At 33.0% G+C, this 18,811-nt stretch overlaps 1 protein-coding gene across 6 annotated transcripts in view; it reads right to left on the bottom strand.

Moving 5' to 3' along the window:
• The window catches only part of PTPRM (protein tyrosine phosphatase receptor type M), a 1,348,209-nt gene extending 1,333,419 nt beyond the window's left edge, over positions 1 to 14,790 (bottom strand). For 3 of the 6 annotated variants that reach the window (XM_053714931.1, XM_053714930.1, XM_053714929.1), the window contains exon 1: positions 14,314 to 14,790. In XM_053714931.1, coding sequence (XP_053570906.1) covers positions 14,314 to 14,380 — 67 coding nt within the window. In that variant the 5' untranslated portion in view covers positions 14,381 to 14,790. The remainder of the gene's footprint in view (positions 1 to 14,313) is intronic. The other 3 variants (XM_053714933.1, XM_053714932.1, XM_053714934.1) reach the window with 2 other exon arrangements.
• Positions 14,791 to 18,811: the final 4,021 nt, after the last annotated feature.

The following is an 18,811-nucleotide window of genomic DNA, read 5'->3' on the forward strand; positions in this document are numbered from 1 at the left end:
TTTAAATTGCCAGGGTATTGGTTAAAACAAAGGTAACCACTGCAAATGTAAAATTATTTATTATCAATCCAAGGCCCTTAAAACAGTAATGTTTCTGCACCGCAACCTGGCATTTTAAATTGTCAGCTCTCTGCATTGACAAAGGCAATTCTGGCTGCACCATTATAACAACATAGTAGTAAAAATGAACACAATTCCGATATGCTTTTGAAAACAATTTTAGTATATTTTCTGGCTTACTCACTAGTCAAGACCATGATAAACTCCATATTGCTCTTCAAATCAATACTTTTTGTTGCACAAATCTAATATGCTGAGTGTACAACATTTAGAATAGGTACTTACAACAAATGACCATGATTAGTTATGAAATGAACATTCAGGATATTTATCTTCATGGTAGAAGAATTTGATTATATCAATGGGTGTCTGCAACCCCATGCAGGGCAAATCCATCTTTGCAAAATAGTTCTAAGCTAGTGTCAGTTATAGATAGAGTAAGGCAAATTGTGTATCATATTTGCACAATCAAGGAAATGAGTTGAATTTTTTTCCAGAGAAATAATCATTAAACAATCTAAACACAGAAGTATAGAGCTATGAATTCTGATTCCTGAATTGAGGCCAGCTCAGACAGTAGCAGTGAGATACAGAATGTTACAAAGAAGGAGGCAGAGAACCAAAACAACCTGTGATCACTGGCAAATATGTAGGCTGTATTTTTTTTGTATTCTTCCACATTAATGTCTTAAAGGGACAGTATACACCACTGTAAAGAAGAATATTTACAGATATTAATTTAAAAATCCAGTATAAAACCTTTTAAAAAGTAACGTAGAATCTCCTAGTTTAGTGCTATTGATGAGGTTAGGCTGGGACACCAACTGAAAGGGGATGAGAAAGCATGAAAAGCAGAGACCCCCCCTACCCTGCATATGAAAAGACTTATTACACAACCAGGAAGAAGCAGGAGTCTATAGACTTGGGTCTACATCTGATACCTTAGGGCTTGGTTAGGAATTGTATTAAAAAATAAGCAAAACTATACCTTGCTACAAAAACACCCCCAGATGGGCTATATAAATGGATCATCTATAAAACTTTTATGCAAAGAAAAATCTAGTGTACAATGTTCCTTTAAGGATTACTGCATCATATTCAAAAGAACAGGTACTGTAAGTACAATCAAAGTTATAATCATGAAGCAACACGTTAAAGGGACAGTCTGCACCTTAGTCATCTTAAAGTCTTACCTTAGATTAAGCTACAAATAGCCTCCTGCTTCCCTTTTTATATCATGCAGCAGTAACAGTAAAAAAAAAAACATTTTAAAATGAATATTGTTTCTGGCCACTTTGAAAAGCTCCACCCACTGATCATCCACTGATAATATCACAATCTGGGTTGCATCTAGGCACTTTGCTGAATAGCATTGACAGTCTGTTGAATCCAACTAGTGAGCATTTTGTGATTGGATGCCATATCCAGCCCAGATCATGGTGTCATCAGTGGGCTGAACTTGGCAGCCATTTCAAACTGGCCAGAAAAACTATTCATTTTAAAAGAACTTTTTTACTTTTCCTGCTGCATGATATAGGAAGGGTGTAGGAGGCTATTTGCAGCCTAATCTAAGGTAAGACTTTAAGATGACTAAGGTGCAGACTGTCCCTTTAATGTAATATATTTTTGTTACTGTGTTTTTTAGATATCATCTAATACTAATGCCCTCATTATAAACATATAATTTTGTTTTTAAATTTGTTTACAAATATAAGACTAAATATATGTGCAGGTAATTGTATTGTATGATATGTATTCATAATATACAACAAGCTTATTATACAAACGTGTTAAGGGTCTCATAGCACAGAATCAACTTAAAGGGACATGCCACCCCCATTTTTTCTTTTATGATTTAGAAAGAGAATGCAATTTTAAACATGTTTCTAATTTACTTATATTATCTAATTTGTTTTATTCTCTTGATATTCTTTGATGAAAAGCATATCTAGATATGCTCACTAGCTGCTGATTGGTTGCTGCACATAGAAGCCTTGTGTGATTGGCTCACCATGTGCATTGCTTTTTCTTCAAATAAGGATATTTAAAAAATGAAGCAAAATAAATAATGGAAGTAAATTGTAATGTTGTTTAAATTTCTATTCTCTATCTGAATCATGAAAGAAAGATTTTGGGTTTAGTGGCCCTTTAAGATGTGTCCCAATGGTTTCAACAACAAATCTAGAATTCGGATGACTAGATCAAGTGTAGGGTTCCCTTGATAAAATATTTAGCTTTTACTTCCCTATAACAGGCTAGAAAGTTCCACAATATATATATATATATATATATATATATATATATATATATATATCCACTACATATATATATATATATATATATATATATATATATATATATATATATATATATATATATATATATATATATATATATCCAATATATATATATATATATATATATATATATATATATCCAATATATATATATATATATATATATATATATATATATATATATATATATATATATATATATATATATATATATATATATATATATATTATATATATATATATATATATATATATATATATATATATATATATATATATATAGTTAATAAGTTGATTCAATTGTTCAGGATATATATATATATATATATATATAGTTAATAAGTTGATTCAATGTTCAGGATATATATATATATCCTGAACATTGAATCAACTTATTAACTTTTTTGTCCTGACTAGTACGTTATAGTGTTATATATCCCTGTTTATTTACAGGATATGCTTTTACATCTGTATAATTCTAAATCTATCAAACTTTTATCAATTATACAAAATGCAGGGTTCCCTCAATAAAATTATTATACTTCCCTATAGCAGGCTAGAAATTTCCAATATATATTAATGTATTTTGTATATTATGAATACACATCATACAACACAATCGCCTGCACAAACATTTAGTCATATATTTTTGTAAATAAGTTTAACGGCAAAACTCTAATAATGAAATCTTAAACATTAACTTGTTGCTTCACGCTTATAACTTTGATTGTACTGTTCTTTTGGATATGGCACAGTAATCCTTAAAGGAACATTGTACACTATATATATATATATATATATATATATATATATATATATATATATATACATACTGTATATGTATATATATATATATATATATATATATATATACTGAACATGTAATTGACTAATTAATGTTTTTGTTCTGACTAGTACATTATAGTGCTATTGTATTTCCCTGTTTATTTACAGGATATGCTTTCAAATCTGTATTATTCTAAAGCTATCAAACTTTTAGCAATTACTTAAAAGCTTTAACATAATGGGTATTGTTATAACTACATACAAAAATATAAGTTGGACACCTTGCACATTATTCTGTCATCAAAAGAGAATATTATAAAATTTCAATAAAGTGTTTTCTTTTTTTTAAAATATGTATGATACTGTGTTAAATAAACATACTTTTTTCTTGCAAAGCTTAAGAAAGCCCATCAATGTTTATCAATACAGTTTTGTGTTTAGTCCCTATCAAAATGATGGTTTTCTAGGTTTCTGGTTGCAGACACCCGCATTAATTTCCTGTTAGATATTTACCTATTCTTTTCTTCATATAAATGTTGACTACAATGTTACTTTAAAAAGATCAAAAGTAGAAATGTAAGTTTGATTTTTAAATGTTCAAGTAAACAAAACATTATATACTTTGAATGGTATTTGCCTGATTACTATCTCATCCATTTCTCATCTCCTCACTTTACTAGATGCCTCACCACCTAACAATGTTTCTCTTTGGTTGTTTGGCAAAGACCCAAGAACTTCTGCTATAAATAGGACGGCTGTTGAGGGTGTAATAGCGAGCCCATCCGTGAACATTTCCTCTTGATGGCTTTCTGTGGGATCTCTGCGTTCTCATGCAGTATAAACAATTATGGTTTTGCATCATTGTGCACCCTTTGCAAATATTTTAATTCATAAGTTATTATGTAATTGTTGTCTTAGTTGTTAGATGTAGAGTTCTGATGAATACAGAAGAGGGGACATTGGAATCAGGGACAATCTGTACTAAGGATGGTCTCTATATACCAACTTGCAAGTGGTTAAGATGTCACAGTTGGAGTATATATTTATAAATTACTGCCTTTATTTTTTTTTTTAAAAAAAAGAAACTACTTTAATACATAAAATGTTACACCTGTAAGTGGTTTCTTTATAAAGATTAAAAAAGCACTAATACCGCAATCATAGCCTGTCCACTATTTAGAAAGTCAAAATATTTTTTTTTCTGTTATCTAAATTATGTGTATGCCTGTATACGTGTGTGTATGTGTGAATTATTATTAATGTTTGGTATAGGGCACCAAAATCACAAATGTTTGCTTTAAATCGTCTGCTGAACATATTAACGCTCCTTATAATTGATCAATCCAAACATAATGTGTCTGTGCTTAGTGTTTTTCCTCAGGAAACCTAACACAATGAACTGCTATCGCCGTTCGCCACCCCATTTCCTGTGCATAAAAGTGTAGCTAACATTTGTCTATTTTCATCCTTTAAATGCTGAAAGACTCACTTTTAAAAAATGTTTAGATTTGTGGGGTCTTTTGAAGAATGTTTTATGTGAAGTTCTTTCTAAAGAATATATATTTTTTTAATTTATTTACCTCATTTCAAAACCTCAATGGTAAAGAGAGAAATTCTGCAAAATCTTTGGGATTTTTTTTTTAGACCTTGTATTGTAATGCTGGGCTCACTATTTCACATAAAGAACACTACATAGCAACGTGTCTCAAGTTAAAATTTGTGTTTCTACATTTTTTTTAGGGCCTCGCTATACTAATGAGACTTCTTAGAATATCTCACCTGAGCGGTGAGGTTTTGAATATCAGGCCCTCAGAGTAGGAAACAAGATAAATTACCTTTGTCTCACTATTGGGCAAAGTTATTGCATTTCTGGTTCTAAAATAATATTTTGAATACATTCACAACAAGAAATGTAGTGTTCTGTTATAAATATGATTACACTTGCTAACACTTTCTACCACTTTTTTATTCTGGTAGGTCATTAAACTTACAATACACATTAAAGATACATTAATGCCTCAGAAATGATTCACAACATTAAAAAGTATCTACATGCAAAATTAGATGTTTAAAACCACCTGAAAGTGTCATTTTGTTTTTCTTTGATGATTCAGAGATAGAGCAGGCAATTTTAAGAAACTTTCTAATTTACTCATCAAATTTTATTTGTTCTCTTGCTATCTTTATTTGAAAAGCAGGAATATAAATATTAGGAGCCGGCCTATTTTAGGTTCAGCACCCTGGATAGTGCTTGATTATTAGTGACTACATTTAGCCACCAATCAGCAAGCGATACCCAGGTGTTGAATCAAAAATGGTCTGGCTCCTAATATTTACATTACTGCTTTTCAAATAAAGATAGCAAGAGAACAAATAAAATGTGATAATAGGAGTAAATTAGAAAGTTGCTTAAAATCATGGAAGAAAATGAATGTTATGTTACTAATTTCCATTGCTGTATACCAATTAAAGATAGATATAAACAAGCTCCTCTATATATCATCCAATCATTGTGCACCATGTGGGAGGTTTGTCAGGGTTTTGCTTTCCACTGGATGCACTTCTGCCTCTCTGAGAAGAGTGGAAACACTACAATTTTCAAACTTACAGAATTACAGGAAAAGCAGGGAAGATAAATAATCAATTCTCATTGAAAAGGTTTCTTTTGATTATGAAAGACATTTTATGGGGAATGCCATTTTGAGTTGAATGTTCCTTTAAATTTAACTTCATTCACTACAGTGAGATAATGTAGGTAATTTAAATGACTGAAAACTAATTTGGAAGTGGTAATGAGCACTAGTTCAGGTGATCTCTTTTGAGCAATACCAACAGTCCCAAGTCCAACACTTTTACTTTATAAAAACAGCTGGCAAAGGGTACAATCAACCATATTTTTTACCACTCATCCCATATACTACTATCACAGAGACATCCATAATCGCTCTTGAATGAGCCAAAAATATCAATTGGCTGTGTTGATTCTTTTAACATTTGACAATTTTATGATTTATATCGTTATCATTTTTGCTGGAACCAATAATAGGTGCTCAAGCGTTAACTGTGCTAGAAGTAAGCGTTTTACATGCATCAAAGTAAACAGTTTTTAACCCTACGCACGTAAAAAAGCCACACTTAGGATTTTGCGCACGGGATAACCTATTCCCTTATATAAGTCAATTGAGCAAAAAAAGTGTTAAAAAACCTAAGATCCAATTCACGCTCAAACCTGATCACATATTCTCAATGGCACTAACCCGACATGAAAATATGAATATTTCACATTCTAATGTTCTTCACATACAAGAATATATTCATATTTATTTATAAATATATATATATATATATATATATATATATATATATATATATATATATATATATATATATATATATATATATATATACTATATATACATATCAGATTTTTTTTGGTAAAATATATATCTATAACTATATATATTTACTATATACTGTATACATCTATAGACATGCATATGTATGTATGTCAGTGTTAAAGCCCTTTGGCTGAGCCTTTATACATTTTTTTTTAAATATTTTTTTATTAGATAGTGTTATTATGAGTGTAACTGTAATTTGTAATATATTTTTGATGTGTTTTGTGACACTTTTTTGTTTTGCAAAACAGTTAACCAGAGTTATAAGGATGCAGTAATCATTCTAGCATAAATCAAAATTGTGTTAATTTTAAATTGTAATACGAGTGGAAAAACTGACGCGTGCAAACACCCACAATAAACCCCTTATTGCTTATGCGTAACACTTTAACCAGCCACTCATAACCTGGCCCTATATAATTTCAAGAGCATAAAATACATCTGACTTTTTAAAGCTCTTTTCAAAGTAATATGTTGTATACATCAGGTAACTGAAATCTAGTAGATAGAACATAATCTCATAACAAATAAACCATGTGGTTTTGTTAATATCAGAAAGATAGAAACTGAAAATGAATTCATCACAAAGACCAGTGTTCCATCTCATCACCTTCTGCACTGAATATTTTATTTTATAAGGTCATTTAATGGTATAATGATACAATTTTGACAGTCAGGAGATTGTTTCAGGATGTGAAGGTTATGTGACCTGAAACGTCACTGTCTTCACAACAAATTGTTAAAACTTTCTACAAATCCAATGAATGCAGATCTCTCTACTATTGGATTATGTTTAACTGTTCCTTCACCCTGGTAGATAGACTACAATGAGATGTGAGTGTGGATCCATATATATATATATATATATATATATATATATATATATATATATATATATATATATATATATATATATATATATATATATATATATATATATACCTGTATATGAATATAAACATGGAAATGGACTGTGCACATCCTATGACCCTGCAAAACACACAGCCCTGGGTGCTGACCAGCACTCAAAGACAGCAGAACAGCTTTCAGGGAGTAGTCCACTTAATATTAAAAATGCCAAATTCTTTATTTGTCCTCTGCAATTTCATACTACTCCGGGACTTTTGAAATTGTTGAAATTTCAAGCCCTGTATCTATGTATATACACGGAAAAACTGATTTCTCAACCACTACCCAATAATTGCCTTTGCAATATATGTTTTTATATTTTTATAATTTTAAAATAGAGTGTTTTAGAAGCATTAAATACTTAAGTAAACTACAGATGTGTTGTTAGTAGAGATCAGGCAAAAGTAACCTCTGAATGGCTTATTGACAAAGCCAGCTATAGAGGGCCGGACTAGTTGATGCAAAAACAGGTACAGTACTAATTTTTAAATATGCAAAAATATATAAAAAAAAACATTTTTTTAAAAGATAATATTTAGGTAACAGATAAATGGCTACATGTGATGCAATACAGTTATGGCATCAATTCCATGTACCTTTAAGGATCATAATTAGAACTCAAATGGATGGGAAAAATATGTCTTGTACGTCATGGACTATAGTAACGTTTTCCCAAAGGTTATAAAGGGAGCAAATAATCCACTGTTGCTTGCAAATGTGTAATGACATTCTTTCAGATGACATATTTTTAATTTATTTTTGTTTTGCCATCTAAGAGGCATTGCCAATATTTTGCTTTTTTCAAACTGTTGTAACGCTCAGTTTATAATATAATTTCAGGCATAGATGTTGCTGAATGTTGTCTGTTTAACAATTAGCCATCTGTTTGTATTTGCAAAGTTTAGAAAAATGGAAAAGTCGTGTCCTCTATATACTTATAACACTGCAGAGCTGGGATATTATAAACTTAACTTTATTTTCCTTTTGAATTTTTACAATCTGGCTTACTTCATCTTGTAAAGAATGTCTGGTGGAGCTTTTACTCTAAATGCAATGGAAAATTGGAACAGTGAACACAATATCACTGCCATGTTTGCAACAGACAGACTATTATGAAAAAGAAGCTTAGGAGTTTCACAAATATAGTTCAGAGGCTCACAGACAATTACAGAGCACAGTAATACAAAGCAGACAGGAAGCAAATATGGACATAGATTTAAATAAAGAGAGCTGATATGATCCCTTTTCTCTAAACCCAATAACAATTGGAATGAAATTCATTAAGGTTTTGATCCTTGTAATCTACTGAAATGAGCTCTGCAAATTCAAAGGCACAAACTACATTAGTGCATCACTTACTTGATAAAAGGGACATAAAAAGTTCCTACACATAAGGAAAATTAAAATTTGGCAGTGTCAGTGTACATAGATATATGCCAAATGTCTACATTGCAGTGCTTCAATACACAGAAGCCACCATGTAGTCTCTGGAACTTACCAATGCTGTAAAAACAAACAGAGCAGAATTTATGAAGTGGCATGGAGCATACTTTCAGTAAACTTGTAGTAATCCAAGGTAAAAAATTTTTGTGGGCAGTGGAAAGTGCAGGGTTCACCAATGGTCTCAACAGCTTTGTACTCTTACATTGTTAAATTTGAATGTACTCATTGTTTGTATGGATTTTAAGTATAAAGTCCTTTTTCATATTCAATAGATTTTTTGTTGAAGTATGTGTGTATGTGTGTTTACCAGTAGTGAAAAGATGAGGTTAGTTAAAGGGACAATAAATTGTTTTGAAGCTAACATTTAGTGCACGTATGTGGACCCTAGTGAATGGTTGGTCATTGACTAATAAGCAGTACTTTCACAGTTCAATTGGTGAACTCACGAACAAAACAAAAAAAAACTCATCAAAAAAGCATCTATGGGGACATATTTTAAAATGACTTTGAGAAAGAACAGATTACTAGACATCCCAATAATAATGTTATCCTACTCATATACTGGATTTTGGATTTTTTTACTAGCCAAAATGAAATAATATTGGACAAGTGGTAATTTGAAGACTATCTATCTATCTATCTATCTATCTATCTATCTATCTATCTATCTATCTATCTATCTATCGTCTACTTCTATCATCTATGTAGCTATGTATCTATCTATCTATCTATCTATCTGTCTAGCTCTATCTTTCTCTCTCTCTCTCTATCTATCTATCTATCTATCTATTATTTTTGATTAAACAAAGTTGATTGTAATATCTGCAAATCATGAGCAATACTGAGTAAATATGAATAATACATTTACTGAAATATCAGGAACAAAACAAAAATATTAAAGGGCCAATAGTGATTTTAGCTAATATATATATATATATATATATATATATATATATATATATATATATATATATATATATATATATATATATATATATATATATATATATATATATATGCAATAGCAGAAAAACATTACTTGAAACATTGAAACATTAACAATTAATGGTTGAATTAAACGTATGAGTTCATTTTAAAAAGTGGGGATCTACAAACACATCTTTACGAGCCAGGAAAGCAATTGTATATACAAATAAAAAGTTAGTAGCCAAAAGTTACATTTTAGGATCAAAAAGTAAAGTGTTTGAGAAGGAAGACCTATAAATGAGGGCTTTAGTACAGACAAATAATATATATTGCTTTTCTGTTCTAAGCTATTGCCGCTTTAACTGGCTAACAAATTATAACATGTTTTCTATAGGAGTATTACAAATATACATGATAGTTATTACATAAAACACTGGGAAGGTACAGTATTAATAATAGCTGAATATTTGTGGATTTAAATTGCACACATGACACCATCTTTTCAGCATGTTATTTAACTGTTAATGACTAATGAAAATAACTTGTCATCTCTTATAGCTAATATTACCTATTTGTATACAAGAGCATGTTTCTCTTGTATTTATATATTCTGGTCATTTAATCTCTGATTTATTTAACTTGTTGCTATGGGACATGACTGGTAGGCATTGCATAGTGATTATATCCAGCCAGGGGTTAAACAAGCAACAACAAAACACTAGTCTATATTATCAGATACTAGAAATATGTATAGCACTGATATTATCCTGTATAAAACATGTATTGCACACAGTTCTACCTACTCCTGCAGTTTACTGTAGATGGTTGATTTGGACATGACAAACCAAAGGAAATGACCCTTTTATTCTCATTGAGGGAGAACAGGAAAACAGCTGGAAAGATAAGAAACAAGAGGAAACAGGGTGGGGAAATAGAAGAATCAAAAAGGAGATGATGTGCAAAAAAGGAAAACAAAGGGGAACAAACTATGCCACCATATGAACTTAAGTGGTCAGTTTAATGGTCGTCTTGTGGTGATTTGTGACTGAGTGTATAAACAAAAAACACAGAGAAGCTCACTTTATGGTAGTCTATAAAAGAGTATATGTACAATGAAACAAAGAGAGGCTCACTTTATGGTAGTCTGTGAAAGAGTATATGTACAAAAAACACAGAGAGACTCACTTTATGGTAGTCTCTAAAAGAGTATATGTACAATGAAACTCAAAGAGGCTCACTTTATGGTAATCTGTGAAAGAGTATATGTACAAAAAACACAGAGAGGCTCACTTTATGGTAGTCTGTGAAAGAGTATATGTATAATGAAACAGAGAGAGGCTCACTTTATGGTAATCTGTGAAAGAGTATATGTACAAAAAACACAGAGAGGCTCACTTTATGGTAGTCTGTGAAAGAGTATATGTATAATGAAACACAGAGAGGCTCACTTTATGGTAGTCTGTGAAAGAGTATATGTATAATGAAACAGAGAGAGGCTCACTTTATGGTAGTCTGTGAAAGAGTATATGTACAAAAAACACAGAGAGGCTCACTTTATGGTAGTCTGTGAAAGAGTGTATGTATAATTAAACACAGAGAGGATCACTTCATGGTAGCCTGTGAAAGAGTATATGTACAACAAAACACAGAGATGCTTACTTAATCATAGTTTGTGAAAGAGTATATATACAATGAAACACATAGAGGCTTACTTTAGGGTAGTCTGTGAAAGAGTATATGTACAAAAAACACAGAGAGGCTCACTTTATGGTACTCTGTGAAATATGTACAACAAAACACAGAGAGGCTCACTTTATGATAGTCTGTGAAAGAGTTTATGTACAATGAAACTCACAGAGAGACTCACTTTATGATAGTTTGTGAAAGATTATATGTAAAACAAAACACAGAGAGGCTCACTTTTTTTGGTAGTCTGTGAAAGAGTATATGTACAATGAAACACAGAGAATCTCACTTCATGGTAGTTTGTGAAAGAGTATATGTACAATGAAACAGAGAGAGGCTCACTTTATTGTAGTCTGTGAAAGAGTATATGTACAATGAAACAGAGATGCTCAATTTATGGTAGTCTGTAAAAGAGAAAATATACAAAAAACACAGAGAGGCTCACTTTATGGTAGTCTGTAAAAGAAAATATACGAAAAACACAGAGAGGCTCACTTTATGGTAGTCTGTGAAAGAGTATATGTAAAAAAAACACAGAGAGGCTCACTTTATGGTAGTCTGTGAAAGAGTATATGTACAAAAAAACACAGAGAGGCTCACTTTATGGTAGTCTGTGAAAGAGTATATGTAAAAAAACACAGAGAGGCTCACTTTATGGTAGTCTGTGAAAGAGTATATGTACAAAAAACACAGAGAGGCTCACTTTATGGTAGTCTGTGAAAGAGTATATGTAAAAAAACACAGAGAGGCTCACTTTATGGTAGTCTGTGAAAGAGTATATGTACAATGAAACACAGAGATACTCACTTTATGGCTGTTAAAGAGTGTATACAATGAAACACATACATGCTCACTTTATGGTAGTTTGTGAAAGAGTGTGTACAATGAAACACATACATGCTCACTTTATGGTAGTTTGTGACAGTGTGTACAATGAAACACAGAGATCCTCACTTACATATAGTATATATATATATATATATATATATATATATATATATATATATATATATATATATATATATATATATATATATATATATATATATATATATATATGTGTGTGTGTGTCATAAACAGTATGTGAGAGAAATCTGTCTTATTAAAGGAGAAACCACAAAGATGTCTTTACATATTTGGACCAAAACTGCCCTCTGATAGTAATTCCATTTGCAATTAGTACTTCTCAAGAACATGGACCTCTTCATTATTAGCATGGACATATTTAAATCTGTATTGTCATGTATTTATATAAATGCAGACAGAAAAATATTAGCATCTTATAAATAATTCCAATTTACTAAATGCTTTTGTGAGGCTGCTATAAAGAAGGAAATAAGTGGTGCAGGATGCTATTTAGTAAACCTTGTTTAAGTGTTAAAAAGACTGTAGTGAAAGGTAAGGAAACATGGTCTATAGGAAAGATTATTCACATTACTGAGTTGCAACACTGGAATTTAGTGTAAATAGAGAGCTTTGGGACACATCACTGTTGAACTTCTATTCATTTGATAGTAGGAAGTATGTGATGTCTTTTTGCTGAGATTGTTTTTCATACTTCATATCCCTGATGCTCTCAAACTGCTCAGGGTGAGTTTGACAGATTTGCATATAGTTGTAGACCACAGTTTGAACTGGGCTGATATTTCAGCACTGAGAAGTGGGAATCAGTCTGTCAGTGGGTTATGTCTCAGCACTTCTGGCATATGCTGAACTCAGCACAGGCAGCCAATACCCCACTTTGTCACTACTCTGGTCCCATGACTATGGCACTAGCTACATGCTCTGTGCCTGTTTACAAGCTGGATGAATTTATCTAGTGCCTGAATATCTGGATGTCTATAAACATAAAAAATAATAAATAAAATATTTCATATCTAAATATCTGTTTATCTTGACATGTTGTATGGATGAAGATAGAAAGCCATTTGTTATGTTTGTGTGTTAGCACAAACTGTTTGTGTGGAAGTTCCCATCAGATTCTCTACGAATTTAAAATAACTAAAACAATCCTATATTAGTCTACGGAGTAAAACATTAATTGTTAAATATGTCTATATAGCTTAATACATCAAGCCCAGTTAATAACATTTGAAACCCTATATTTGTAGTGGATCTAAGAGTACGTATAGGTGTATAGGGTATACAGTCTGCTTATATAAAATAGCGTGCAAGATTGTGTATAATACAGCACCTAGAAATGCAGTAATCAATGTATGTATTTTACAAGGCTATGATTTAGTTAAGTACATTGTACTATTGTGATGCATTAAAGTTTACATTTCCCTGCTCTACGTATTTATCTGATTATCTGATGAAATTTGTACAGAAAACTAATGCCTGCTATCCTATAACGATTTTTAGTAACATTTGGAGAGCTACTTCACATTAAGTGAATCAGCCCTATGATCACATGGAAACTGGAGAGATTTGTTGCAATTAGTAATAGTAGGGAAATAAGTAACGGATGAGTCTGTAATACAAGCTGCATAAAAGTTCCTCTAACTCAGCTGAAGCTGCGCAGGCACAGGATAGCGGAACTCTCGCATTGTAAGACCCGTGCTTGCTGATACATTGCCATCTACCGATATAGTTATTATTCTTTACTAGCAAAAATTCATACTTTCCCTGGTGTAGTCCCAAAACAGCAACAATTAACCCTTGGCTGTCAAGGCAGCAACCCACGAAATGCAATTCAGTGCTATATCCATTTAATGTTCTTACTAATGCACTGTTTGTTTATTTTGAGATATATATATATATTTTCATACACACGCACTTGTCCCACATGAGATATCCCCACTTACCTGTGTATGCAACTGCACGCAGAACTCCAGCCAAAGTCAGCAGGCAACTTAAAAGTACTTTCCCCATTACCGATCCAAGAGTACAGAAACAACAGCAACAAAAATTAAAATCACAAGAGAGTTTAAAAAAAAAATCATAAAATCAGTGGTTGCAAAACTAAAACGAATTTCAAATAATCCATCAACACAGACATGCAGTTCTTCTTCCCACTTCCCCTTGCTAGTGGGGTGGGAGTGAAGTTTTGATGCGTTTGTCCCAATGTAGCACTTGGCTGCGAGTGTCCTGTATAGAGGGGAGTGTCTGTCTCCTTGTCTAGTTATAGGAATAGGAGTGTGTCCTGCTTCTGCTGCTCTCTGGCAGTGCCAGCGCAGCCGCCTCTGCTCTTCTTTCGCTCTGGCTGCTTAGCCTGCTGGATCTGAAACTCTGGAGCTGAGCGCCCAGCAGATTCTGTCTCCCTCTATCTCATTCAGCATTCACATGCAAACCCCTCCTCTCTCTCTCTCTACTGCTGCTTCTCTCCTCTTTATTTGTTCCCTTAAGGTGGATTAGCTAATGCTTTTCCCAGATTGGAAAATAGTGAGCCTAACATGATGACTTAATACACACAGAGAAGAGAATAACCAAATCTCACTCCACATGTATACAAGTTATTGCATTTAATATAAATCATAAATCCAAAACGAGCTATCCAAAAACAATAAATAATTAAATGTCTTTATATTTTATGATAAGGTTCTTATCGTTTAGAAATGTGTATTATGTATCTCTATCTTTGTGTAAATATATCTGAGATTATGCAATGCAGCAGAATATATTTATACACTAAGAAGCAAATAGGGAAAACAAGTGGAAACACTGCTTTGTCTGACTACATCATATTTTCCTAAACTATAGTAGGAAAGGAAACGCTTCTGGAATTAAAAAGTTATTATTATGAGGGAAGTGCAGGGCTCACACATTGCCTATGGGAACTCATAATTTATTAAAGGGGCATTACATTCAAAACCTATTTCACCATAAAACGTTTAATTATGCAAGATAAAAAAATGCAGTGCACCTCCATTATTTATTTTGATTTTTTTTCATGTTTTGGAAAATGTTAGTTTTTTTCCATTATCCTCAGAAAGACTGGAGTGTGTTCTCTGGAATTCAGAATTCGGAGCCTTCTACATGCTGCACAGTGAATGCTTGATATGTAATTTATATATATTTGTAATTGATGAATGCAAAAAAGATAATATAAGCGACTCAAGTCTTTGAAGGGATGTATCTAAGAACTTTTTTTTGCAACACACATTTTGGCTAACACAATGACCATTTTAAATGACCTTAAAAATGTAGTTTAGTGCAGCATATGTATATGTATTATGTACAGAATGCAAATTTATATATATATGAAGAATCATATACCAGAACAGCATACAAACTGTCAAAACCTAACAAAATGATATGTTACAGAAAAAAAGAGTCAATTTAATGCAATAAGCATTAAACGGATAGTAAAGTCAAAATTACATTTTCAGTATTCAGATAAACCATGCAATTTTAAGCAACTTTTGGGTTGCTTTTGTCTAATTTGCTTACTTCTCTTGGTATTCTAGCATAGATAGGCAGACTCAGGAACAGTAATAACTAAAGGAAGCTAGCTGCTGATTGGTGTTTGGACATATATGCCTCTTGGCAATGGCTAACCCAATGTGTTCCATGATCTCCTATTAGTCCATTGATGCTTCATCAACTAAATATACTAAGAGAATGAAGCAAAATTAAATTTAAAATGAGATTTTAGGGCATAAACACTATTGTAAGTCACTATTTAATTATTAGAACAAGGGACCTAAAGTTAAGGAATGAGCCGAAGGGGCAGTGTCTGGGCAGTTTGGGACTGGGCAAAGAATTGTGGGTGGTTGCCCAAGCAGTTGAGGGACAGAAGAGCAAAACTCTGTTATCACTCCAACAGACAAAAGGCAAAAAATACACCAAGTCATGCACTTACACAAATGCCCCAAAAAACTGGAATTGTTAAACTTATGATTTACAGTCCCAAGAAATTTTTTGAGGAAATCATACATGACTCTATGGTATTCCAAACTATATAGTTAAATAATTAATCTATGATGTTACTAGTGAGCTCACACACTAGATCAAAATACAATGCTTAATCAAAGTGCAGAATTATTAGGCAAGTTGTATTTTTGAGGATTCATTTTATTATTCAACAACAACCATGTTCTCAATGAACCCAAAAAACTCATTAATATCAAAGCTGAATAGTTTTGGAAGTAGTTTTTAGTTTGTTTTTAGTTTTAGCTATTTTAGGGGGATATCTGTGTGTGCAGGTGACTATTACTATGCATAATTATTAGGCAACTTAACAAATAAACAAATATATACCCATTTCAATTATTTATTTTTACCAGTGAAACCAATATAACATCTCAACATTCACAAATATACATTTCTGACATTCAAAAACAAAACAAAAACAAATCAGTGACCAATATAGCCACCTTTCTTTGCAAGGACACTCAAAAGCCTGCCATCCATGGATTCTGTCAGTGTTTTGATCTGTTCACCATCAACATTGCGTGCAGCAGCAACCACAGCCTCCCAGACACTGTTCAGAGAGGTGTACTGTTTTCCCTCCTTGTAAATCTCACATTTGATGATGGACCACAGGTTCTCAATGGGGTTCAGATCAGGTGAACAAGGAGGCCATGTCATTAGATTTTCTTCTTTTATACCCTTTCTTGCCAGCCACGCTGTGGAGTACTTGGACGTGTGTGATGGAGCATTGTCCTGCATGAAAATCATGTTTTTCTTGAAGGATGCAGACTTCTTCCTGTACCACTGCTTGAAGAAGGTGTCTTCCAGAAACTGGCAGTAGGACTGGGAGTTGAGCTTGACTCCATCCTCAACCTGAAAAGGCCCCACAAGCTCATCTTTGATGATACCAGCCCAAACCAGTACTCCACCTCCACCTTGCTGGCGTCTGAGTCGGACTGGAGCTCTCTGCCCTTTACCAATCCAGCCACGGACCCATCCATCTGGCCCATCAAGACTCACTCTCATTTCATCAGCCCATAAAACCTTAGAAAAATCAGTCTTGAGATATTTCTTGGCCCAGTCTTGACGTTTCAGCTTGTGTGTCTTGTTCAGTGGTGGTCGTCTTTCAGCCTTTCTTACCTTGGCCATGTCTCTGAGTATTGCACACCTTGTGCTTTTGGGCACTCCAGTGATGTTGCAGCTCTGAAATATGGCCAAACTGGTGGAAAGTGGCATCTTGGCAGTTGCACGCTTGACTTTTCTCAGTTCATGGGCAGTTATTTTGCGCCTTGGTTTTTCCACACGCTTCTTGCGACCCTGTTGACTATTTTGAATGAAACGCTTGATTGTTCGATGATCACGCTTCAGAAGCTTTGCAATTTTAAGAGTGCTGCATCCCTCTGCAAGATATCTCACTATTTTTGACTTTTCTGAGCCTGTCAAGTCCTTCTTTTGATCCATTTTGCCAAAGGAAAGGAAGTTGCCTAATAATTATGCACACCTGATATAGGGTGTTGATGTCATTAGACCACACCCCTTCTCATTACAGAGATGCACATCACCTAATATGCTTAATTGGTAGTAGGCTTTCGAGCCTATACAGCTTGGAGTAAGACAACATGCATAAAGAGGATGATGTGGTCAAAATACTAATTTGCCTAATAATTCTGCACTCCCTGTATACTACTGCAGAAAACTAAAGCATTTGGTCTATTAATCTGCCTATAGGCTTGTCTGTCTGACTTTGTGTGTTTGTCTACAAACCTCTCTCCCTCTCTATATTTTTCCATATAGTAACTTATGGACCACTTTAAAATGATTTATTGTCAAGTGCCATTAAGGGGTATTCACTCCTTCCATGGAAAAGTACACAAATTACTTACCATGCAATGCCAATAAACACTAGGGCCTCAATCACAGTCTATCAGCAGTTTGTTTAAAAAAATGCTTTATGCTTTGTGACTGAATTGGTAGCAGAGTTTCTTGAGTGATCACAATGCTATATCATTTTGTTTGTTAAAAGCCCACTGCTGGGAATAAGTTTTCAATGTATAAGTTCCCTAAAATACTTTTCTTGTGTACCTCTTTTTAAATAAGAAACTGAGAGGTCTCCCAAACCTGACACACACAACAGCTCATTCACACCTCTTAAGGTTAAAGGAAAGTTTTCATGTAAGCCCTTTGTTCACTCAAAGATCTCCCCTGACCAGCCCCATGCCCATCACACACATGCAGCAGCCAATCAGTGAAGGAAGCAAGGGATATGATGCTTTGTCATATTTCCGCCCTCTATTTTAAAAACATAGTAACTGTGCACTGGAATTATCAATAAGGTTACATTACAGAGGGTGCTGGGGGAAGAGTTGAGGGGTATGGACATGGAAAAGGGGGGAAAGAAAGAACATGGAAGCACTAAGAAAGAAGAGGCATGAGAGGGGAGAGAGAGCAGTG

This window comes from Bombina bombina, chromosome 5 (genome assembly GCF_027579735.1).
Source record: "Bombina bombina isolate aBomBom1 chromosome 5, aBomBom1.pri, whole genome shotgun sequence".
In the NCBI taxonomy this organism is placed as follows: Eukaryota; Metazoa; Chordata; class Amphibia; order Anura; family Bombinatoridae; genus Bombina; species Bombina bombina.